Source organism: Acinonyx jubatus, chromosome B4 (assembly GCF_027475565.1).
Source record: "Acinonyx jubatus isolate Ajub_Pintada_27869175 chromosome B4, VMU_Ajub_asm_v1.0, whole genome shotgun sequence".
NCBI lineage: Eukaryota > Metazoa > Chordata > Mammalia > Carnivora > Felidae > Acinonyx > Acinonyx jubatus.
In genome coordinates this window covers 77,563,572-77,585,260 of record NC_069387.1, presented here as the reverse complement: position 1 = coordinate 77,585,260, position 21,689 = coordinate 77,563,572, and the positions used below count along the sequence as shown (strand labels likewise).

General features: G+C 48.9%; 1 protein-coding gene across 1 annotated transcript; it reads left to right on the top strand.

Moving 5' to 3' along the window:
- The first annotated feature begins 11,041 nt into the window (after positions 1-11,041).
- On the top strand, positions 11,042-20,316 carry LOC106986430 (keratin, type II cytoskeletal 2 oral-like). The gene is made up of 9 exons (XM_027036238.2): positions 11,042-11,683; positions 13,227-13,447; positions 14,854-14,914; positions 15,605-15,700; positions 16,297-16,461; positions 16,571-16,696; positions 17,550-17,770; positions 19,432-19,466; positions 19,887-20,316. The coding sequence occupies exons 1-9, from the start codon at positions 11,042-11,044 to the stop codon at positions 20,225-20,227; spliced, it is 1,908 nt and encodes a 635-aa protein (XP_026892039.1). The 3' UTR covers positions 20,228-20,316.
- The last annotated feature ends 1,373 nt before the right edge of the window (positions 20,317-21,689 follow it).

Genomic DNA, 21,689 nt, shown 5'->3' with positions numbered 1-21,689 from the left:
CATCAGGCCTCGGGGCCTCCCTGGCCGCCTTTCTCCCCATTGGACTGACTCCTCTCGCTCTGTGCCAGTGGGCTGTGCTGTTCACAGAACGGCCTGAGTGCTCTTCCTCCGCGACTAAGGCAGTTACTCCCGACTGTCCTGTCCACTGTATGGTATCAAAACGGGCAAGAGCTGGTGGTTCATTTGTTCTTTGAGCGCTGGGGGCCTGGTGGGAGGACATTCCAGGAGGCGTTGTGGCCTCCATGCACACATCGATTCCCTCCTGGCCTTCTCTCATTTGGGGGAACCTAAGAGGACCTTGAGTGGCTGAGGGGTTTGGGGACAGAGGGTTTCTTTCCTTGGCCCTGGTCCCTACTCCAGCTGACATCCTGAAAGCTTTCTCCTTATCAAGGTGCACTTGGGAAAGTGTGAGCTGCTAGAACTCCAGGGCTGCAGGGATTTCTTGAGAGTCACCTATCTCGAAGTCGGGCCCAAACAACGCCAGTCTGCTGACAGAGCTCTGCAAGAAAAAAAAAAAAAAAAAAAAAAACGGGTTCTGTGTCCATTACATCTTTCCTCCTGGGAGTACGTATTAGAGTTTCTGAGAAGTTTTGTAGCAAAGAATACCTGTTAGCTGTCTTCAACTGGGCATTTCCCACAGAGGCCTCCCTTCTGGGTAGACGACTACTGACCCCTCAGAAAATGTCCTGCACCTGTCTGCATGCACTCTGGGTCCTCAGGTGGTGCGCCAGCCATGGAAACTTCCAGCACCAGGAAGCCCTGATAAAGTGTTAGCTGGCCATGGCAGTGCTGTCTGGAAGGTCATGGCTGGAAGAAACTCAGGCACAAGGAGTCCAGGAGCTTCATTTGCAAAGGAGGAGACTGAGGCTTAGAGAGGTGGAGAGGCTTGCTTAAGGTCATAGAGCGTCTGAGGGTCTGAGCCGGGAGTACAGCCGGGTGTCCTGAGTCTCGAGCTCCTTCCACTGGCCCACACTGTCTCTGAGACTACAGTGGCTGTCCTTCTGGCATGGCCAGCTGCCTGGGTACCCAGAGAACACATAGGCAATGGAGTAGAAACATTTAGCCAAGCCAGGCCAGGGAAGCAATATATCCAACTCAGGCCAAAGCTGAATTTCTTTCAGAGAAGGGAAATGACAATTAAACAAAGAAAACCAGAAACTGGGGCTTGAGGATTCATATGGAAATCGCATGTTCACACTTAGCAGAGCAATCCAATGCCAGTTCGAGCTGAGCTCCCAGGAAGGCTGTTTGGAGGAGGTGGGGTTTGGTAGCTATTGCTTCACCTTTGGGCAGGAAGGTGTCTTTTCTGGCTGGCATCCCTCTGTGGACCAAGCCAGGTGGGGAGACCCAATGCCTGCCCCAGCTCAGAGGGTTGGCCCGGTGGGAAGGTGCCAGGCCAGTGACAGGACAGCTGCTTCCCCTTGGATGAAGTCATTATTAATGAATTCCTTCCTTCAGCCAATATTCATTAACACTCGGGCACTGGACTAAATGTTGGAGATACAGCCGTGAGCCCTGCTCTCATTGTGGTAAGGGAGCACATCAACACAGTAAGCAAACAAATAAAATAACTTCAAGCTGTAATAAGTGCATGAAGACGAGAACCCAGGGGCCGAGCTGGAGAAAGGCAGGGCTTGTGAGCAGGCTGGATGTGGGGGTAAAGGAGAGGGAAGGTGTGGCTGTGCTTCCTGGTTTCCTCCCACCCAGTGGGAACAGCTGGGTGGCTGGGTGGGAGCAGATGGGTGGGGAGGGGAGGGCAGTGGAAGGGAGGGGTGGAGCAGTGGGATGGGTCAGACGAGGCCCTTCAGGAGCTCCACTTTAGACAAGTTTGAGCTGCTCATGAAGTAGACATCTGGCCTACAGTTGGAGCAGTGAATGTAGATTCAGAAGGGACACCTGTTAAGACCGGAGACTCACATTTGGATGTTGTCTGCATAAGGACAGTTAGGGGAGTTTCTAGAGCCATGGGAACTGATGAGCTCTCCCAGGGAGAGGAAAGAGAAGAGGGACCAGGCTGAGCTCAAGCATCTAGAGTTAGGGAGAAGGGAACAGTCAGCTAGGCAGCACAGCCTGGTCTAAGTTTTCCAGAAACTTGGAAGCCTGTCCCTGAGAAGTCAAGGGGTTTCTAAATGGGCTCCAAAGGAAAGCCACAACAGGGCCAGACTTCTTTGGGACACTGTCCACTGGTCTCAGAGTTCACATTCAGCCAGTGGCCTCTTTCCTTTGCTGCTCCTCCCTGGATTCTGGTCTATGCCCACTGGCCCCGGTGCATCCTGTGGGCATTTACAGGAGACCTCCCCTACCTAAGTAGCCTTCAGGTGGCAGGGGGGATCCATACAGCTTCTTAAAGAGAGAGTAGCCAGGGGTTAGTCTGGCTCAGGAAGAATGGCACCACAGAGAGGGCTATTTCTTGGAGATGTCATTGTCCCAGAGGAACGACTAGGCAGGTGAACTTGGTGCCAAGCCCTGAGACTGAGGGAGTTAACTCCATGCTTGGCTGGATAGTCTCCGCCCAGCCCTGATCATTTCTAATCTAGCCTGAAAACACTTCCAGGGAACTTTGCCTGCTCCCAAGTGCTCCTTCTTTTCCTTCTTGGCTTCAGCTTTCACAGAATTTCTTTGTGAAATTCTATGGTGATTTTTCAGGTGCTCTTAAGTCTCTGGGCTTGGGTTGGGTTTCTTGCCCTTGACTAGACTTTTTTATTCTTTGAGTAAGGAGCCAATTTGTGCTGTGCTGTCCATTCTTCTCCTGTCCTCTGAGGCATGCTTGTTTGCTCACGGGGAAGCTCTCAGAGATTGTTGAACAATGCTGACTTGTATGCCCTAAACTGGGATTTGGGGCCATTGGTCAGTGGTCAAGCATTTCTTTTGCTCTCTCTGCTTTGTTGCACGTTTCCTCCTTGGCTGCAGAATGATACATCCTCCTGAGGTGACACGGGGACCCAACTACTATCCCTCACCCCACTCCCATCCCCATCCACCCCTCTCTGCCTCCTCCCTCCCCAACCCCCACCTGGAAAGAATGCTCAAAACAGCACCTTCCTGTTCTAAGAGCTTCTTGACCCACTGGTTCACACATTCCTTGATGTTAAGGAAACCAAGATGGGTTTTTAGATTTCAGGTTATTTCATTCTTGTTCCTTCTGGGATGTAGGCTATGGGCCCGAGCAAGTATCAACAGTGATGGTAACACAGCCACAAAAGTCTCAGTTAAAGAAACCAGGGGATTGTTTCCCCCACAAGAATCTGCCTCTGGATAATCCAGACTGCTGATGATCCGGATTTGCATAGAAAGTTCTGGGTAATTTGTAGGAAAATCTCTATGTGACTTCTCTGTTTTGCCCAGAGCTGGGTGGGGGTTGGTTAGCCAACCATCAAAGGTCTCGTCTATTGGGATTTGGGCGGCCCCTTCCCTTCTTCTCAACAGTTTCACCCATGTGGATTCTCCCTCCACCTCCAAGGCCAGAAATGTAGACACCTACAACAAACTTGGGAAGCCTGAGAAAAACCCACTTGAGTTCTGAAAACACTTCTTCACTATTTTATCTATGTCCCTCACTAGCCTTTCTGGGATTCAGACTGCACAGTACACATCTCTCTTGTGCCTAAAATCAAGCTAACCACCACCAATACCTCCAGTGCCATTGGCACAGGCTGAAGGTTGAAGACTGAAGTCTAGTTGGTTCTCCTAGGAAACTGATGGAGGTAACGTGGGAACAATCTGATAGCCTTGGAATCCATGGTGACATCAACTTCTGGAGAAGACAGGGGCAGGAAGTGATGGTTCTAGATGGCAGTAAGGCGTGATTTTCATTGGGGGCAATCTCCCCTCCTCCACCAGAGAACATATGGCAACGTTGGGTGACATCTTTGGCTTTTGCAACTGGGACAGTGCTATTGGCATCCAGAGGGGAGAGGACTGGTTGCTACTTAACATCCTACACTTCAGGGACAGAGCCCAAACAAAGGATTATCCAAACTGAAGTGTTAATAGGGCTGCTGTTGAGGAATTCTGGACCCACGCGAGGGGTCCTCTCGTTCACCCCTCTCCTTAGGGAAGGATACTTGTCTAGCTTGGTTGTGGTTATAGCTGAGCTGAATAGAGACCATTCTGAATTTGAGGGAGGGAGATATTTTTAGAAGTTTGTTCATTTAAAATGGAAATGCCCAGGGGCCCCTGAGTGGCTCAGTCAGTTAAGCGGTTAAACGTCTGACTCTTGATTTCCGCTCAGGTCATGATCTCATGGTTTGTGAGTTCGAGCCCTGCATTCGGCTCTGTGCTGGCAGTGTGGAGCCTGTGTGGGATTTTCTCTCTCTCTCTCTCTCTCTCTCTCTCTCTCTCTCTGCCCCTCCCCTGCTTATTCTCTCTCTCTCTCTCTCAAAATAAATAAACTGAAAAAAAAAATGGAAATGCCCTTCTATTCTGGGCAAAGGCACAGGAAACGAGCCAGGCAAGCAATGTGACCTTATGTGGGCACTTGCAAGACCTGTGCCAATGGCCCGGGGGGTCTCGCAGTTCTGGAATAAACTTGGCTGTTTCATGCCTCTGTGCTTTTGACAGTCTGTTCCCCTTGCCAGGAATACTCACTCCACCTTCAGTGACTAGACCAGCTCTTAGTTATCGTGGAAGATCACTCGGGCACTGCTGAGTCTGGGGTCTGTCTGTGTTCCCTTTGGACCTTTCCTCACTTGCCCTTTTAGATTAAGATGACTAGTTTCACGTCTGTTCTCCACACTAGAATGGAAGTAACTCGAAGGGAGGGACACGCCTTCCTCATCTATACGCTTCTCGCTGCTCACAGTGTCACACAGGAGACACTGAATTTTACTAAGCTGATGATGTGCTGGAAAAGGACAGGGTGGGCTCTTCGACTGCTGTTCTGACACATTTAACAAAAACAACATGATTAAACAGCTTGCTTTTGTTCGGCACCTCCTGGTACAAGTTGCACACTGGGCAATTCGCACGTGTCATTTCTTTTAATCCTCACCAGAGGAGGCGGGTGGCAATTATCCCCATTTTCTAGATGAGGAAACTGGGGCTTAGCAAGGCAGAGTAACATGCCTGGCATTCTCAGATCCAAAGCCTACACTCGTAACCACCGTGCTCTGCCGGCCTCCGGGATGCCCTCTCTTGTGCTAGCTCCGGCATGTGGTGCTAACAACTCTGCAGAGTCTTGAGTTGCCAGGAGTTCCAAACCTGGTTTGGTTCCAAACCAAACCCGAAGCTCCTATGTCAGCAGGAGAGGTTTCTCCATGGTTCTGAGGCCCTGTGAGGGGGCAGGTCCACCTTCAGGTCTAGAGAGTTCGGCTCTCCAGTAGAGAAGCCAGAGGCCAATCGGGGGAAATATCTTGATAGTGAGAGAAAGTGATCTCTCTTTCTCTCTTTGATTTTTAAATTTTATTTAATCTCTTTGATGCCAAAGAGGAATTTGTAAGGTTTAAAACTATTTTCATTAATACTAGTTGATGCTTCCAGGCACATCACATTCTGGGGGTGGGTTCTTTAAATGTTTTTTTCTTTTTAATGTTTATTTTTCAGAGAGAGAGAGAGAGAGAGACAGAGCATGAACAGGGGAGGGACAGAGAGAGGGGGAGACACAGAATCCGAAGCAGCTCCAGGCTTTGAGCTGTCAACACAGAGCCCAGTGTGGGGCTGGAACCCACAGACTATGAGATCATGACCTGAGCCAAAAGTGGACACTCAACTGACTGGGCCACCTAGTCTCCCCATGTGGGTGAGTTCTTTCAATGATGAAGTGGACTTTTCTCTCTGGGTGCTGTAATTTGACTTGCTGAAGCTCACGTGAATTCATGACAGGCTTTGGATAAGCTAATTAAAATCCTAGGTCCGTCAGTAAGTTAATTAACCTCACTAAGCTTGTGTCCTTATCTATAAAAATGTGAGTAAAAAAAAAAATGTGAGTGAAAATTCTGACCTTGTGGTGTTTTTATGACAATTAGAAATGATACTGAGGGTTGATGGTGGGGGTGGGGGAGAGGGGAAAATCGGTGATGGGCATTGAGGAGGGCACTTGTTGGGATGAGCCCTGGGTGTTGTATGTAAGCGATGAATCATGGGAATCTACCCCTGAAGCCAAGAGCACACTGTGTACACTGTATGTTAGCTAACTTGACAATAAATTATATTAAAAAATAAATCTAAAACTTTTGGTAAAAAAGAAAAAAAGAAATGATACTTGTAAACAGCTTAATTCAGTCCTGGTGTTATGGCAGGCACTCAGCCACTGTTAGCCATTTTTATATTCTTTTTACAGATGGGTGAAAGGAGCAAAGATTTGAAAGAGGAAATTATTTTCACTAAATCATAGTCCCCACAACCCTGGGAAGTATGCAGTAGCTCAGTAAATATTGTTGACTTATGGACTGCATTAACTGATGAGCCCCCGGAGCAGGAAACTGGCTTGGCCAGGCATGGAAGAATGGATTTTATGTAACTTGCAATACCGATGCTGTGATTCCTTGTCACTTTATGCAGAAATCATCAGACTTCAATGCCTCATTGACCTTAAACTGGGCTACCCCTTAGAACTCTTCCCACCTTTCAGCCTCTAAACTGATAACTTCTAGGAGGGCTCTGTACATCAACATCGTCACCAAAGGGACTGCCATATGCTGACCACCTGCTCTGTGTAGGGGCTTCTAACACTACTTCCCATAGTCCTCATGGAAACCCAATGAGGTGGTTATGCTAACCCCCATTTACAGAACAGAAGACTGAGGGCAGAGAGTAAAATGACTCGCTGGAGGCCTTGTAACTGGAAAGTAGTGAGGCTGGGGTTTGAACACATGCCTAACTCCAAGGCCTCTATGTTTTCCACTCCTCCAAGACAAGGAAGGACAGAAAGGAGGTGCTGTCATTTGACTTCCAGAAAATTCAGTATGCCAATCAATAGGGATGAGACCTCTTTCACTTGGTGCTTCCTGAGGGAGGATCAATGACTTTCAGAAAGACTCAGCAAGAGAGATCTGGGTTTACAGGAGATTGGTCTTCAGGGACCAATAAAGAGAGTTAGCTAGTAATATATTTTTACTGTTCATTTGTTAAATAAAGTTATTTCTGTAGTGATAAGTTTGTATTTTACATTATTTTTTTAAAGTTTTAATTTTAATTCCAGTTGGTTAACTGAGTGTAATATTAGTTTCAGATGCATAATATAGTGATTCAACACTTCCCTATATCACCTGGTGCTCATCACAAGTGCCCTCCTTATTTCCACCACCTATTTAAAAAAACTTATATCTTGGGGCGCCTGGGTGGCTCAGTCAGTTGAGTGTCCAACTTCGACTCAGGTCATGATCTCACAGCTCGTGAGTTCGAGTCCTGTGTCAGGCTCTGTGCTGAAGGCTCAGAGCCTGGAGCCTGCTTCAGATTCTGTGTCTCCCTCTCTCTCTGCTCCTCCCTTGCTCACATGCTGTCTCTCTCTCAAAAATAAATAAAGATTAAAAAACCTATATCTTTATGAGAGAAGATGTTACTTGAACGATGCATTTGTACACCGTGTAATGTCCGATATAAGTTTTTATTTTAACCTGGTAAGAAAATAGAAAATGACAATTCCTAGTCCAGGGACAGCAGATCCAGAATGACTGTACATTTTTCTTTTTTTTTGGAGAACAAATTAATGGTTATCTTGAAAATTGGATCTGTGAATCCACATGTACGAAGGGCATGTAGCTATCAGCTCCCAGGTGGAGAGGGATGTCTTCTCGCTTTGACCTAGAGGTAGTGACTGCTGTCTTATGATTCATTCTTCCGCTCACAATTATATTATGGGCAACTGTTATGTGTCCTCACCGCAGTTGAACATCAGAGAACAGATTGGCTAGAGGGAATAACTCTGCTTGGTGACCATCCCCCCTAATTTGTAGGTATGGCAATAAGGATCCAGAGGACTCAGCCATCCGGCAACTTTTATAAAGAAGGTTCTGGCAGTCCAGGGATTAGAAGAGCTCAGACTACTGGCAGCAGGCAGCCCGTTGAGACGCCACTGCTCTAAAAGATCCTGCAGTGAATAAGAAATATTGCCGAAGATGCTAACTCTGTCTCCTTCTAGCAGCTTCAGTCAACAGCTGAGAGAACAAACCCAACCAGCTAAAGAAAGCGATGCTTTGGCAGGCTCAGGAAATGTGGATTAGGGGAGCCCAACCCAAACCTGTGCTTTTGTGATCTGCCCATTGCGTCTCTCTATTCCTCTTCCCCATCATGGGCTAGGGTGACTGACATAAGCCACACTTAGGAGACTGCCACCCGCTGCCTCAGCACTGGAGCCAAGGGAGGGGAAGACAGAGACACTGATGTCTGGTTTTGTTTGCTTTGGGCTCTCACTTGGAGCTTCAGGTGAGCCTGGCTCAACTCTCTTCCCAGCGAGGTATTTGTTCTTCTGCTTTTAAGGGAATTCCAAAGAATGAGACTAAAGAGCTCACCAAGAGGGGCTGGCATTCATCAGTTGATGGGTGGAGTAAATGTCTCAATGAAGAGCCCAACACAGACCCCCTTCATGGATTGTCTATGGATGGATAATATTGACTGCAATATCCAAACATTTGTTGGTGGACCATATTTAAATCTGAAAACAATCCTGCAGGTGGGGTAGAATCCTCGTTTTACAAATAAGAAAAGAGAGGCTCAAAGAAGTCAAGTACCTTGTCCAAGGTCACTCCATAGTGCGAGGTAAACAAGGGGTTTGAACCAGGTCTGAAGTTCATGATGACAGGCTCTCTGTTAGACCACAGCTACCTTACTCTTGTGAGGCATTTAATGATTTTCAAGGGACTTTCACTTATGTTATATTCTACGAGGCTCCCTACAAACCACTGAGGTAGGAAGGGATTTGACTGATGAGAACACAGACTTAGTGTGTTAAATCACAGCCCAAGGTCACCAGCCCAAATCCCTCCCAGCAGAGGTCATGCTCTCTACTATTCCAGCTTGGGTTTCTTACTCTCCATCCTCACTTGGCTTCCTTTTGCTACCATCCTTTGGTGAGCTGCTCAGGGGTGCAAAGTTGTTTTGAGAACAACCAAGTCCAAACTTAAGTTATCTCCTTTCTCCATATCCCTAAATAGAGTACTAGCAATAGCTCGGTATACAGTGTCTTACTAGGTGTCAAACACCATGCTACACATTTTATATTTATTTAACTTAATGCTCACAAAAGCCCCATGAAGTACCCATTTTATCGTTGAGAAAACCAAGGCACATAGAAGTTAAGCAATGGCCAAGGTCAAAGAGCTAGTAGTGAGTGGTGGAGCTGGGATTCTAACCAGGCAGACTGGCTCTTGCCAAACTGCAGAACAGAAAATTAAGAATTAGCTGCAGAGTACTTAAAATTGATGGATTCGAGGATCTTCAGGCTAATCCTTTGCCCCAGATTGCCTTGTCTGGAAACCCCTCCAGAAAGACAGAGTGCTGCTGATTTGATTGCAATTCTGGAGATAATACCAACCACCTACTTCTCGGGGAGTCCAGAATCACTCCCTCCTGCTCTGTCATACCTTGTAGAGTTTTCAATGTGGATAACAACTTGAAAACGTGTTCTTGCCATGGGTGGTGTGGTTGGGTGTGGAGATGGGTTGGCATGGGGATGGGGGATAGTTGAGCCGTTGGAAGTTAGAACAGTAGTGTACCAGTGTACCCAGTCTGCTACCAAGGATCCCCCACCCTTCCTCCCCCTAACTCCCTGGCCCAGATGGAATACCCATAGTCTAGACCAGGGCTTCCCAAACTCCCCTGATCATAAGGATTACCTGTAGGGCTTATTAAAAATATAGACACTCAAGCCTCTGCTCTGAAGATTTTCATTCCATAAGACTGAGGTGAGATCTGGGTCTAGATGGTTCTATTCTTAGACACAGGTCATTGGTCAGTTAACAACACACGTCAGTGGTGTGCTTTCCCTATGCAAGAAGCTGGCGATTCAGAATGAGTCGGACTCAATCCCTTCCGTTGATGAGCTCAGGGCCTACAGGGGTTCTGACAAGTAAACATATAAGTTTACTTTAAGACATGGTGGGAAAAGTACAGGGTATGGTGGGAACACAGGGAGGGGTATCTAACCCAGACCAGGTGGTGGAGGAGTAGGAGATCCTAAGGCCACCAGGACCGACGCAGCACACACTCTCATCCTGAGATGAATGGGATCTTTCAAACTACTCCACCCACCAGCTGGAGGGTCCCCACATTCTGTCCTCTCTTGCTTCTGGATCCGGAAATCACCTGCTGTGGGTCAAGGGTGGTGGTGGAGGGGCTTGGTCTGAGGCTCCTCCCTGCGCCTGTCTTTGTCCTCTTCCCAAGCCTTATACTTGTTTGCTTCAAATATGACCCTCACTTTTCCCATGGGTCATTTTATCTTTGTTTTGTTTGCCATGAGCAGCACTGCTCATCTCAAATGACAGGCTGGCTTAAATGGATGCGTTTGACTGAAGTGGTGCCAGAGTGGACTTTTTGGGATCAGTGCACCTCTTCTCCCCACTCCCCCCTCCCCAAGCCCTCCTCTGGATATTTCTCCGAAGAGGTGGGCACAGACGACATGTCACTGGGGCTGTGACACTCTGGCATTACAGGGAGGGACTCAGCCCATATGGAAGAGGTTGTCTGGTCCTTACCCCTGTGTCATGGAACTCAGTGGCTCCTAATTCCCTGGTGTCAAAATCCAATTCATCCTGCTGGATCAGGTGCTGTCTGAGTTCCCTAGGCCCCCTGAGGAGATCACAGGAAGGGAGGGAGCAGAACTCCTGTCTTTTGTCAGCTGTGGCAAGTTTGGGTGATTAAGCTAAAAAAGCAAAGTCATTTTGGTCCAGAGGATTAGTTTTGAGGTGTGTTGCAAATCTAGAAGCAACTTATTGCCTGGGAGGCAAACCAAACCCAAGATGACTCTCAGCTAATTGCTTGCCTTTCCTTGTGCCAAGCCTAACTCCTCAGTATATAAAGGCCAGCCTCTTCTCTGTCCCCATCCTCTGCCTTCATCCCTCTAGGCTCTTGCTAAGGGATTGCTAGCTGACCTCCAAGCTCTCTTACCATGAACAGACAAGTCTGCAAGAAGTCCTTCAGTGGCGGCAGCCAGGGCTTCTCGGGTCGCTCTGCCGTGGTCTCAGGAAGCAGCAGGATGAGCTGTGTGGCCCGCTCGGGGGGAGCCAGCGGAGGGGCCTGCGGGTTCCGGGGTGGGGCGGGTGGCTTTGGCAGTCGCAGCCTCTACAGCCTGGGTGGCAACAAGAGCATCTCCATCAGCGTGGCCGGTGGCTCCCGGGCTGGTGGCTTTGGGGGAGGGCGTAGCAGCTGTGGCAGTGGCTTTGGGGGTGGCTATGGAGGTGGCTTTGGTGGTGGCTTTGGTGGTGGCAGAGGAATGGGAGGTGGCTTTGGAGGGGCTGGTGGCTTTGGAGGGGCTGGTGGCTTTGGTGGAGCTGGTGGCTTTGGAGGGGCTGGTGGCTTTGGTGGGCCTGGTGGCTTTGGTGGGCCCGGTGGCTTTGGGCCTGGTGGCTTTGGTGGGCCCGGTGGCTTTGGTCCTGGTGGCTTCCCTGGGGGAATCCAGGAAGTAACTGTGAACCAGAGCCTCCTGCAGCCCCTCAATGTGGAGATCGACCCCCAGATTGGGCAAGTAAAGACCCAGGAGAAGGAGCAGATCAAGACCCTCAACAACAAGTTCGCTTCCTTCATCGACAAGGTGAGGGCAAAGCTCAAAGGTGGCGTGGATGGTTTTGGCTGCCAGGGGATTGGTATACAAAGATGCCAGTAGGATCTGCCAGGCTCATAGGCGAGGTATTGGCTTCTTCTTTTTTTTTTTCTAATTTTTTAAATGTTTTATTTATTTTTGAGAGAGAGAGAGAGAGAGAGAGAGAATGAGCAGGGGAGGGGCAGAGGGAGGGAGACACAGAATCTGAAGCAGGCTCCAGGCTCTGAGCTGTCAGCACAGAGCCCGATGTGGAGCTCAAACTCATGAACTGTGAGATCATGACCTGAGCTGAAGTCGGACTCTTAAACAACCGAGCCACCTGGGCACCCCTGAGGTATTGGCCTCTTGTCCTGGTTCTGCCTTGGGCCCTTTAGGACAGCGAACATGACTCTTTTGCTCTTCGGACCTTGTTTTCCTAGCTGTGAAACAGGGGAAGGAAAGGGAATCCAGTTCCCAATTTCCTTCTAGGGATAGGACTAGGGAAAATGAAGTGAGGGTCCAAACATGCTCATTCTCCCTTTTAAGACTGGGGTATTAGCCATGAGCTTATTATAGCTAACATTCAATTTCTCTTGCAAAGCAACTTCTGGATAATTGAACTGGAATTGAGCTGGAACTCAAACTTGCATTACTAAGAACTGTGGAACTATCTCTTAGTGGTGGGTCTCAGCAACTGACTCACCTTTAAATAAATTTTTTTTTCTTAAATGTTTGTTTATTTTTGAGAGTGAAAGAGAGTCAGAGCATGAGCAGGAGCATGGCAGAGAAAGAGGGAGACACAGAATCCAAAGCAGGCCCCAGGCTCTGAGCTGTCAGCACAGAGCCCGACATGGGGCTTGAACTCATGAGCTGCAAGATCATGACCGGAGCTGAAGTCAGATGCCCAACCAGCTGAGCCACCCAGGCTCACCTTCTTGATTCGAGCTGTCTATGCTGGGGCAGGGAAAGGTGTGCTGGGTCTGGGGGAATGAACCGGGAGTGTGAAGTTAAACCCAAGTCAGCTGTAAGCTGAGTAACTGGAAGGGGAAACAATTAGGGACAATATGGCCCAATTTAGGAAAAGTTAGACCTTGTTGACTATTTTCACTGCCTGTAGGGAGGTAAAACGTTACTTGAAAAACAATTATAAATAACTTTATTTATGCTGGCCTCCTGTAGAGGTGTTCCAAAGGATCCTAGTAGAATAAGGTAGTGCTGGGTGTGACCCTTAGTTTTGTCATGTAGTAGCCACATCACTTTGGGCAAGTTAAACTGTTTGAGACTCTGTTTCCTTGTCTACCGAGGGGATATAGTAACACCTCCTTTACAGGTGGTTGTGAGGATTAACTGAAATAGAATAAGTGAAGATACTAGGTATAAACATATTCTAGCTCTCCCTCGTCTAAATTCTCACTCTTCCAAGTTAAAAACAAAACACAACACAACAGAGGCTATCGCTGATTGGAGAACTGGGTTCATTTTCTACTCTTCGGGCTGCGTGGCCCCACTTGCCCAACTCAGGAGACTGACTCCTTGTCTTTCTCACCTGATGCAGGTGCGGTTCCTGGAGCAGCAGAACAAGGTCCTGGAGACCAAGTGGAACCTGCTCCAGCAGCAGACCACAGGCACTGGCTCAGGCCCCAACAACCTGGAGCCTCTCTTTGAATCCTACATCAGTTTCCTACGCAGGCAGTTGGATTTGGTTCTGGGGGAGAGGGGGAACCTGGAAGGAGAGCTGAAGAACATGCAGGACCTCGTGGAGGACTTCAAAAAGAAGTGAGGGCCCCAACTGGGGAGTTCCGCCTTCCAGGGGATTAGCAGGGAGGTGTAGCCCCGGTTTGAGATTTTAACTGTCCCTGACTGCACCTTCAGTCAATACTCTTGGATGGACTTATTGAGTGAGGCATGACCAAGCGGAAGGGGTCAGAGGGTGGGAACTGAGACTTCTAGGTGGCTGATTCTGACACGTTTCTCAGGCTCTGGGCAGGCCCCTCCTACACTAACTTAGGTGGATGAGAGAATCTTCCCAGAATTAAAAACGTTTTGGGATGAAGAGCCCTCCACACTTACTGTACATGGGAATCACCTTGGAAGCTTGTCAGAAACACATATTCCTGTGCTCCAGACCTAGATATTGTGAATCAGTAGGTGTGGGGCAGGTACCAGGAGTCTAGTGCCCCATGGTTCCCAGGGGGGAGACCACCTGGCTGATGGTCCAGGGCCACACTTTGTAAAACACTCTTTCAATGTGTCCAGTCTAGTACTCTGTTTCTGTAGCTTCAATCGACCTTGTCCTGCATGTCTGGGGTTGTAGTTGATACCCTCTGAGGTCTGTGAGGTGAGGAGGGAGCTCCAGATATCTATGGGGTCAGGACCCACAGGGGTGGGTTCACCCGTTTCCAGGAAGCCCCATCTTGGGTCAACTGCACAAATCTGGCAGGCACCGCTCTGTGCCGGGCTCAGTGCTGAGCTCTGGGGATCCAGTGGCAACTCAGATTGACGTTGCCCAGAAACCTTTTCTCCTGGAATCATTCCATTTTCAGTCTTCATGAGATCCAGACCCTTTGGGGGAGATTTTAGTCATTAACGAGCAGGAATCTCATAACCCTGGTGCATTCAGGAGACATGAGTTCATTCTTAACCCAAATTCCTGTAAGAAGCAACTCTTAATGGAAAGAGAAACAGAGAGGGCAGAGGCAGAAGCACCCAGTCTGAGCAAATACCTCTCTGGGTCTCACGTACACACATTGCGCTTTGTGACCTTTGTCACAGCCAGACAAGAAGTCACGCCCCTGGCGCCTCCTCCCCGCCTCCCCTCCTCCCCTCCTCCCTCTCCCATCTCCCCACACTGCAGCCTGTTACCTGGGCTTGGAGGAAGGAGGATGAGGCAGCGGCCTGACCTTTGAAAGGTCTTCAAGCAGGATGGGTTATGTAATTCTAGGGGCTCAGTGCACAACGAAAATGCAGGGTCCTTGTTAAAAAATCGGGTTGGTGCCAGCAGAACATTAAACTGTTAGGACTTTCTGAACCCAGGGACTTGTGTAACTGCACAGGTCACACGCCCATGAAGCTGGTCCTGTCCCCTGGTGAGAAGATTCTGGATGAGTGCTTGGGATCCTCATTTTTTTTTTTTTTTATTTCTGGAATGTCACTGTCCAAATATGTGTTTCTTTCTGTCCCAGATATGAAGATGAGATCAACAAGCGCAATGCGGCTGAGAATGAGTTTGTGGGGCTCAAGAAGGTGAGCAAGCGGGGAGGAACAGATCAAGGCTCTATTTCTGGGCACCACCCCCATGGAGTCAGGGCAGAGCCAGCAGCTCTGGGGCACAGTGACCCTATGCTGGGTGTGGGGTTTATATTTTTCCTGACAGTTTTGGAAACGAAGGAAGCAGCTCTAAATAGGTTATTGGTGAGGAAAGGTGCCTTACAATGTCACTGTGACTAATGAACTGATCAGTAATGCGAACAAATAATGAAGAATTTATGTGTAGCATTAATCAAGGTTTGCAGCCTACAGGGTACCCTGGATGGTATTAATAAGAACAATCAGCCAATACTTGCAGCTGACTTGATTGTAAAGATGAAGTAGTGAGAAGAATAGAATATCCTCCTTTCTATTCAGAAGGCTGGTTACCTGGTACCAAACCTCCGAAGTCACATGTTAGATAAATGTGATTTATCTACCCATACTCCATGCCTGGCTAATATGGTTTATATTTTGTTAAAGCATCAGGGTTTGGTTGGTCAAAGCAACTAAAGGGAAGAAAACCACTTTGATTTTCTATTAAGAGGGAAGGTGAGAAGTGGAAATTAGGGGGAGGACAGGGGAGGGACAAGAGGAGGGACAAAGGCTTAGGAAAGAGCTGTGGGTGGTAAGGGGGCTGCGGGTCATTCTTTCGGGTGTCTGACTGCCCGTCTCCACACCTCGCAGGATGTGGATGCCGCGTACATGAACAAGGTGGAGCTACAGGCCAAGGTGGACAGCCTGACAGATGAACTGAACTTCCTGAGGACCCTCTATGAGATGGTGATTCCTTGATTTCTTGCTTTGCTGAGATCCAGAGCCTTCCTGTCTGCATCTTCTCTGACATGCTTCCCAAGCAAGACCTTAGGGGATAGTTAAGGGGCAAAACACTCACAAAACCAGCAACAGAGCTCAGAACTCAGCTACACCCTACCTGGGAAATGCTAACTTAGCTTACCCAGCCTGCATAGACCTGGGCCACAAGGCCAGGGTCCCTCTCTGACTTCTTTGTTTTCCTTCTGTCCTCAGCCCTTTTTGTTCTACACCTTCCCTCTGGCTCCTATGCCAGTATCACAGCTAGTTCCTTCAGAGCACTCCTCCCTACTCCAGTCCCCTGGAAACCCACACAGTTGAGCTCACTGATACTCTCAGGCTGACAACCTTATTCTATTTGCACATTTACTTTTTTTCTTTAACTTTGTTGCCTGGCATCTTTTAGGCTGTAGCCAGGCCTGAAATGCAAGCTTATTTTTCTGACTGTTCCATTCCTGGCCCCATTTTTGGGATATCTCTGCTGGTAGAAGATTCTTGGCCTTATTCATTCCCAGCATCTCCTGGGGCCAAGGGATGGTGAGAATGACCATCCGTGTTCCCTATAGGAGCTGTCTCAGATGCAGAGTCACGTCAGTGACACGTCCGTGGTCCTGTCCATGGACAACAACCGCTGCCTGGACCTGGACAGCATCATCGCCGAGGTCAAGGCCCAGTATGAGGAAATTGCCCAGAGGAGCAAGGCAGAGGCTGAGGCTCTGTACCAGACCAAGGTGGGAGCCCTCTCCTTGCCTGCATACTCTAGGTTTAGGTCCCGCTGACCTTCATCAAGAATATTCTAACACTTTGTGAAGCTATGTTGATTGGTTTCCCCTCTGTCAGCTTGGGGAGCTGCAGACCACGGCCGGCAGGCATGGAGATGACCTCAAGAACACTAAGAGTGAGATCATGGAGCTCAACAGGATGATCCAGAGGCTGCGGGCCGAGATCGAGAATGTTAAGAAGCAGGTGGGTCTGGTCCTATTGGAGAGATCCTGGAGGTCTTCTGGGCCATGGGGAGAAAGAGGAGCAACAATTGTGCCTCTGCCACACGCTTTCTCTGTCCTTCCATGGTGTCACATGTGGGATAGCAGTCTCTGGGAGACTCCATTCTCCCTGAGATTCCCTCAGAAATCTTTCAAGTTCCCTAAGGAGAGATGGTTGCTCCTGCTGGCTTTCCCAGCAAATCTTGCAATTGTAGGGAGGGCCTTAAACACTCCGTTCTCAGTAGGATCTACCTTCTGTGAACTATTTGTCATGAACTTCACATTACCTCAATGGCTGATTTGTGTCACTGGAATAAACTGATTAGGCAGGGGAGTATTTAACAGTCTTGCAAAAAACCAGTTACCAGTTACCACTACTGCCTTTACCAGCGAATCAGTGTTCCTTTTCTTAAAAAAAAAATTTTTTTTACATTTATTTTTTTTTGAGAGACAGAGACAGAACACAAGTGGGGGGAGGGACAGAGAGAGAGAAGGAGACACAGAATCTGAAGTAGGCTCCTGGTTCCGAGTTGTCAGCACAGACCCTGACGTGGGGCTTGAACTCACAAACTGTGAGATCATGACCTGAGCTGAAGTCGGACACTTAACCGACTGAGCCACCCAGGTGCCCCAGTGTTCCTTTTCTTGATGAGACAGGAGTTAGTTTCAGTGGGCCATAGATAAATAGACCAATTGCAAAATGGACTTCTGTTTTCTGGGCATGTGCCATTGTGGTAAGGGATGGAGGGATGCTGAATGGAGAAAAGAACTTTCAGGAAAAATCAGCTGTTTCTTGATCACTATGCTAATTAGTCTCCTACCTCCTCCTGGCCCAGAACGCCAACCTGCAGGTGGCCATCGCTGAAGCTGAGCAGCGTGGGGAGCTGGCCCTCAAGGACGCCAATGCAAAGCTCCAAGAGCTGCAGGCTGCCTTACAGAAGGCCAAAGATGACCTGGCCCGGCTGCTGCGGGACTACCAGGAGTTGATGAATGTGAAGCTGGCCCTAGACATGGAGATCGCCACCTACCGCAAGCTACTGGAGGGCGAGGAATGCAGGTGAGGGGCTGTGGGGCCAGCATTCTCCAGATAGGATTTTAGAGTGACCTTTGATAATGAAGAAAGAGAGCAAGATGATTGGAGAGGACAACTCAGACAAGGGGTAAGGAACCTCCTGAACAACAGAATTTAGGATTCAAGTGCCCCCCATTTTTTTTTTTTTTGGTCAATCAAGATCGTCCAATTCTCCTATTTACCATGGATATATGTATTACACAGCTCTGTTGATCATTCTTATGAGCAATGAGTACGGAAAAGTGCTTTGGGGTTATGACAAAAGTTATAGTGACGTCCACTGGAACTTTTTTTTAAATGTTTATTTATTTTTGAGGTGGGGAGGGGCAGAGAGAGAGGGGGACAGAGGATCCGAAGCAGGCTTTATACTGACAGCAGAGACCCCAATGCGACGCCCAAACTCACTAACTGTGGGATCATGACCTAAGCCAAAGTTGCACGCTTAATCACCTGAGCCATCCAGGTACCCCTGGAACTTCCTGAGATGACAGAAATGTTTTATGTGCTCTCCAGTACCGTAGCCATTAGTCACTTGAGTACTAATGGTTAGTGCAACTGAGGAACTGAGTTTTATACTTAATTTAATTTTAATAAATGTGACTAGCTTCATGTCACTAGTAGTTACCATATTGGACAGCACAGTAGAGAGGGTCTTGTAACTTTCCACCCCTGAGGCTGAGTCCACAGGGCAGGTGGCCGATGCACACATACTCTGGAAAAATAGCACAGCATCAAGCAGCAGTTAAGGGCTTAGGGAGTGGATATCAAATGCCAAAGGACTGTCAAGAATTGAGAGATCTTTCTGCTGACTAGTTGCTCCATGCATCCTGTGTTGAACCTCTGTCCTCAGGCAGCTCCCAATCTGATGGAGGAAGCAGAACTCAGGGGTGAGAAGGAAGCTTATGGATTTTTTTTTTTTTTTTTTTTTTTTTTTTTATAAATCAATGAAAGGTGTGAGAGTGAAGATGGTGCTATGTGTACTGGGGATTGTGGGATAAGGACAGAGTGGTCGACCACAGGGGGGCCCACACTGGCAAGGGGTGCAGACACACTCCATGTCTGCTCAGATGTGTGGACGTGCCTGCTCCATGAACATGAATGAGGCACAGAAAGATGGGCTGTGTGGGCAGGACATTTTCAAGCTCCTCATGTGTTGAGTGTCAGCCCCTCTCACATTTTACCTTACCTTGAACCACCACCCCTACCCCCACCCCGGGAAGGCTCACTGGAGAAGGCTTCCTGGGAGAGGAAAATCAGAAGAAAACCAGGGCTGGGTGAGGGAGGTAGAAAGACGGTCTCAGCAGGGGAAGAGTGGTGAGGCGGGACTAACCAATTGGGGGCTGGGTAGTTGAGCACTTTGCCTGGAACAGATGCTCTGGAAACTAAGGGAAAGAGGGCAGACAGATGGAGAAATGGAGGATGGCTGGTGAAGCTTCTGAGCACCTCAACCCCATCCCCTGGCCCCACAAGCTCCTTTTCCTGGGGAGATGTGGTCATAGAGACACTTGGAATAGCCTTCTTCCCCCGAGAGCTTGACCTCTAGTAGGGCAAATAGGGGAACGTGGCTCCCAAGGTAATGAACCCTCAGCTCTGTGGCTAATGACTCATTGCAGAAATAGTCCACATCTCTTTCTCTTCCTTTGTAGGATGTCTGGAGAGTGTCAGAGTGCTGTGTGCATTTGTAAGTAGCCCTTCAAAAATTCTCTCCCTGGGTTGCAAAAAGGGTGGCCACAGAGACACCCTCACTGACTGATCTACAGCAGGAGAGGCTGGCCCATACAAGGAGACCAGGCCACCAAACAGTGCTAGGGCCACGGCCACACACTCCCCGCCTCACATAAGCTGGGAAACTCTAAGGCCAAAGCTAAAATGCCCATGGTCTTGGGGAATTCCCTAGGTTGGAGAACCAGAAATTTCCATGGATGCTGCTGGCTCTTGTTCTTGGAGAAGGACGCCAGAGAGCCAGGCTCACTCTTGTCATTTATTTACAAGTTGAGGCCTCAGAGAAGTTAAGCACCTTCCTCCAATTCACAAGCCAAGCAGGGTAGAGTTGTGATGCAGACCCAGGCTTTTGCCTGAATTGAGTGCCTGTTCTCTGCAGCGGTGATCAGCAATGTCACCAGCACCAGCAGCGGCTCTGCTGGAAGCCATGGAGGGGTCAGTGCCAGCAGCAGCGGTGGCTACAGAGGCGGCAGCAGCAGCAGAGGTAGCAGTGGTGGCTATGGAGGGCTCAGTGGTGGCAGCAGCGGCGGCTACCAGAGTGGCAGCAGCGGGGGCAGGCTCAGCAGCGGAGGCAGCAGCTCTGTGAGACGAAGTGGAATTGGCTCCACCTCTGGTGGCATCCAGACCTCGGGAGGCAGCAGCTATAAGTCTGGCAGTGGAGGCAGCACCAGCATCCGCTTCTCCCAGACCACCAGCTCGAGCCAGCACTGCTCCAAGTGATCCTCTGGGGTCACGTGTCCACGCCCACCTGCATCCCTCTCAGCCTGCCACAGCACCTCCTACTTTGCTTGGCATCAACAAATGCCAACCTCAGCCTCGCTTTTCCTCAAGTTCCCCGGAGAAGGGGCTGAACTTCTTCCTGGCTCCTCCATTCCCAAGACCTCTCCTAGGCTAGGAAGGTCCAGCTGCTAGTCCCAGAGGATGATGCCCCCAGATGAGCCTGTGATGGCTCCTGATGATGGTAGCAATACCTGAGCCCATACCACTGTGGGCTTTTCTGGCCTGGCCTGTTCCTACCCTGGCCCATCTCCCTTTCTCACTGGGAGTCGATCGATGGTCTGAAGTAGGCACGTTTCAGCCCCGCTGAGGAGGCGGGGGTGCTAGAGGGTGAATGGTCAAGTTCTCTAGACTGTTGGTTCTCAGGGTGCCTTCTTCACATTGGCATCATGTCCTGACCTTGCCTCTGTCCCCTTAATTCCCCCAGCTGTGGATCCTCTGGTGATGATTATGTTGCACTTTCTTTTCTCAATAAATTGCACTGTATTTCACATTCTGGTGTTTGGCTTTCATTCAGGGAGTCATAGAATAAATTGAGGTCCAAGAGAGGAGAGAAATTAGGTGTGGTTGGTGGTCTTCCAGAAGTTATGGTAGGTATAAGGGATGCTCAATAGTCTTAGCTTCTCCTTTATCCATTTGGCTGGGTTCTTGTGATAGGTCTGCCCAAGAGTATTTATGTTGCTTAAGCAAAGACCCCTCCACTCCCATGGAGGTCTTCCCATCCATCCTCCTGCCTCTGAGCAGACCTCTGGGATCCAGTCTTGGAAAAAGAGGGTTTTGCAGTTCATCAAGGGAAGATATTCTCCTGGGACTGTGGCTCTTTTGCTCCAAATCCATGCTGGCCAGACACAGCAAATTCTCTTTCTGCAAACACAGCTCTTAGAGTCTGAAGAGGTCAATGCATGACAGCCTCTTTTCCCAGACTAGGTTCTGAGCCAATTAAAAAATAAGACAAAGGAATGAGCAAATGGAGAGCCAATATTGCCTTTATTATCAGCAAAGCAGATACTGGAGAATACTGTTTATACCTCTGGTGGGATGGGGTTCCTTTATAGGACCTCAGGATTAGACCAGATTTCCTACCTGGGCAGACACAATATAGGGTCATTGTAGCCTTCCTATGGGTTCAGACCCCTCATGGGACATAGGAGAGCAGAACATAAGCTTGCTTTGGGTAGTCCGATCTTGAGAGGTGGAGGGACAAAGCTATGCATGCCCTTCCTTCCTTGCAAACTCACATCAGGCAAGAGAGGGAGAGTAGTAGAGCCACTAGTGGAATTCTCTCCACATGGATGAAAAATTAGGACTGAGGAAGATGCATACTCGCTCTATACTGGCATTTCCCAGCTGTTCTCAGGAAGCTGAAACGTAAACCCAGGGAGGAGAGGGGCAATGAGACAGCCAC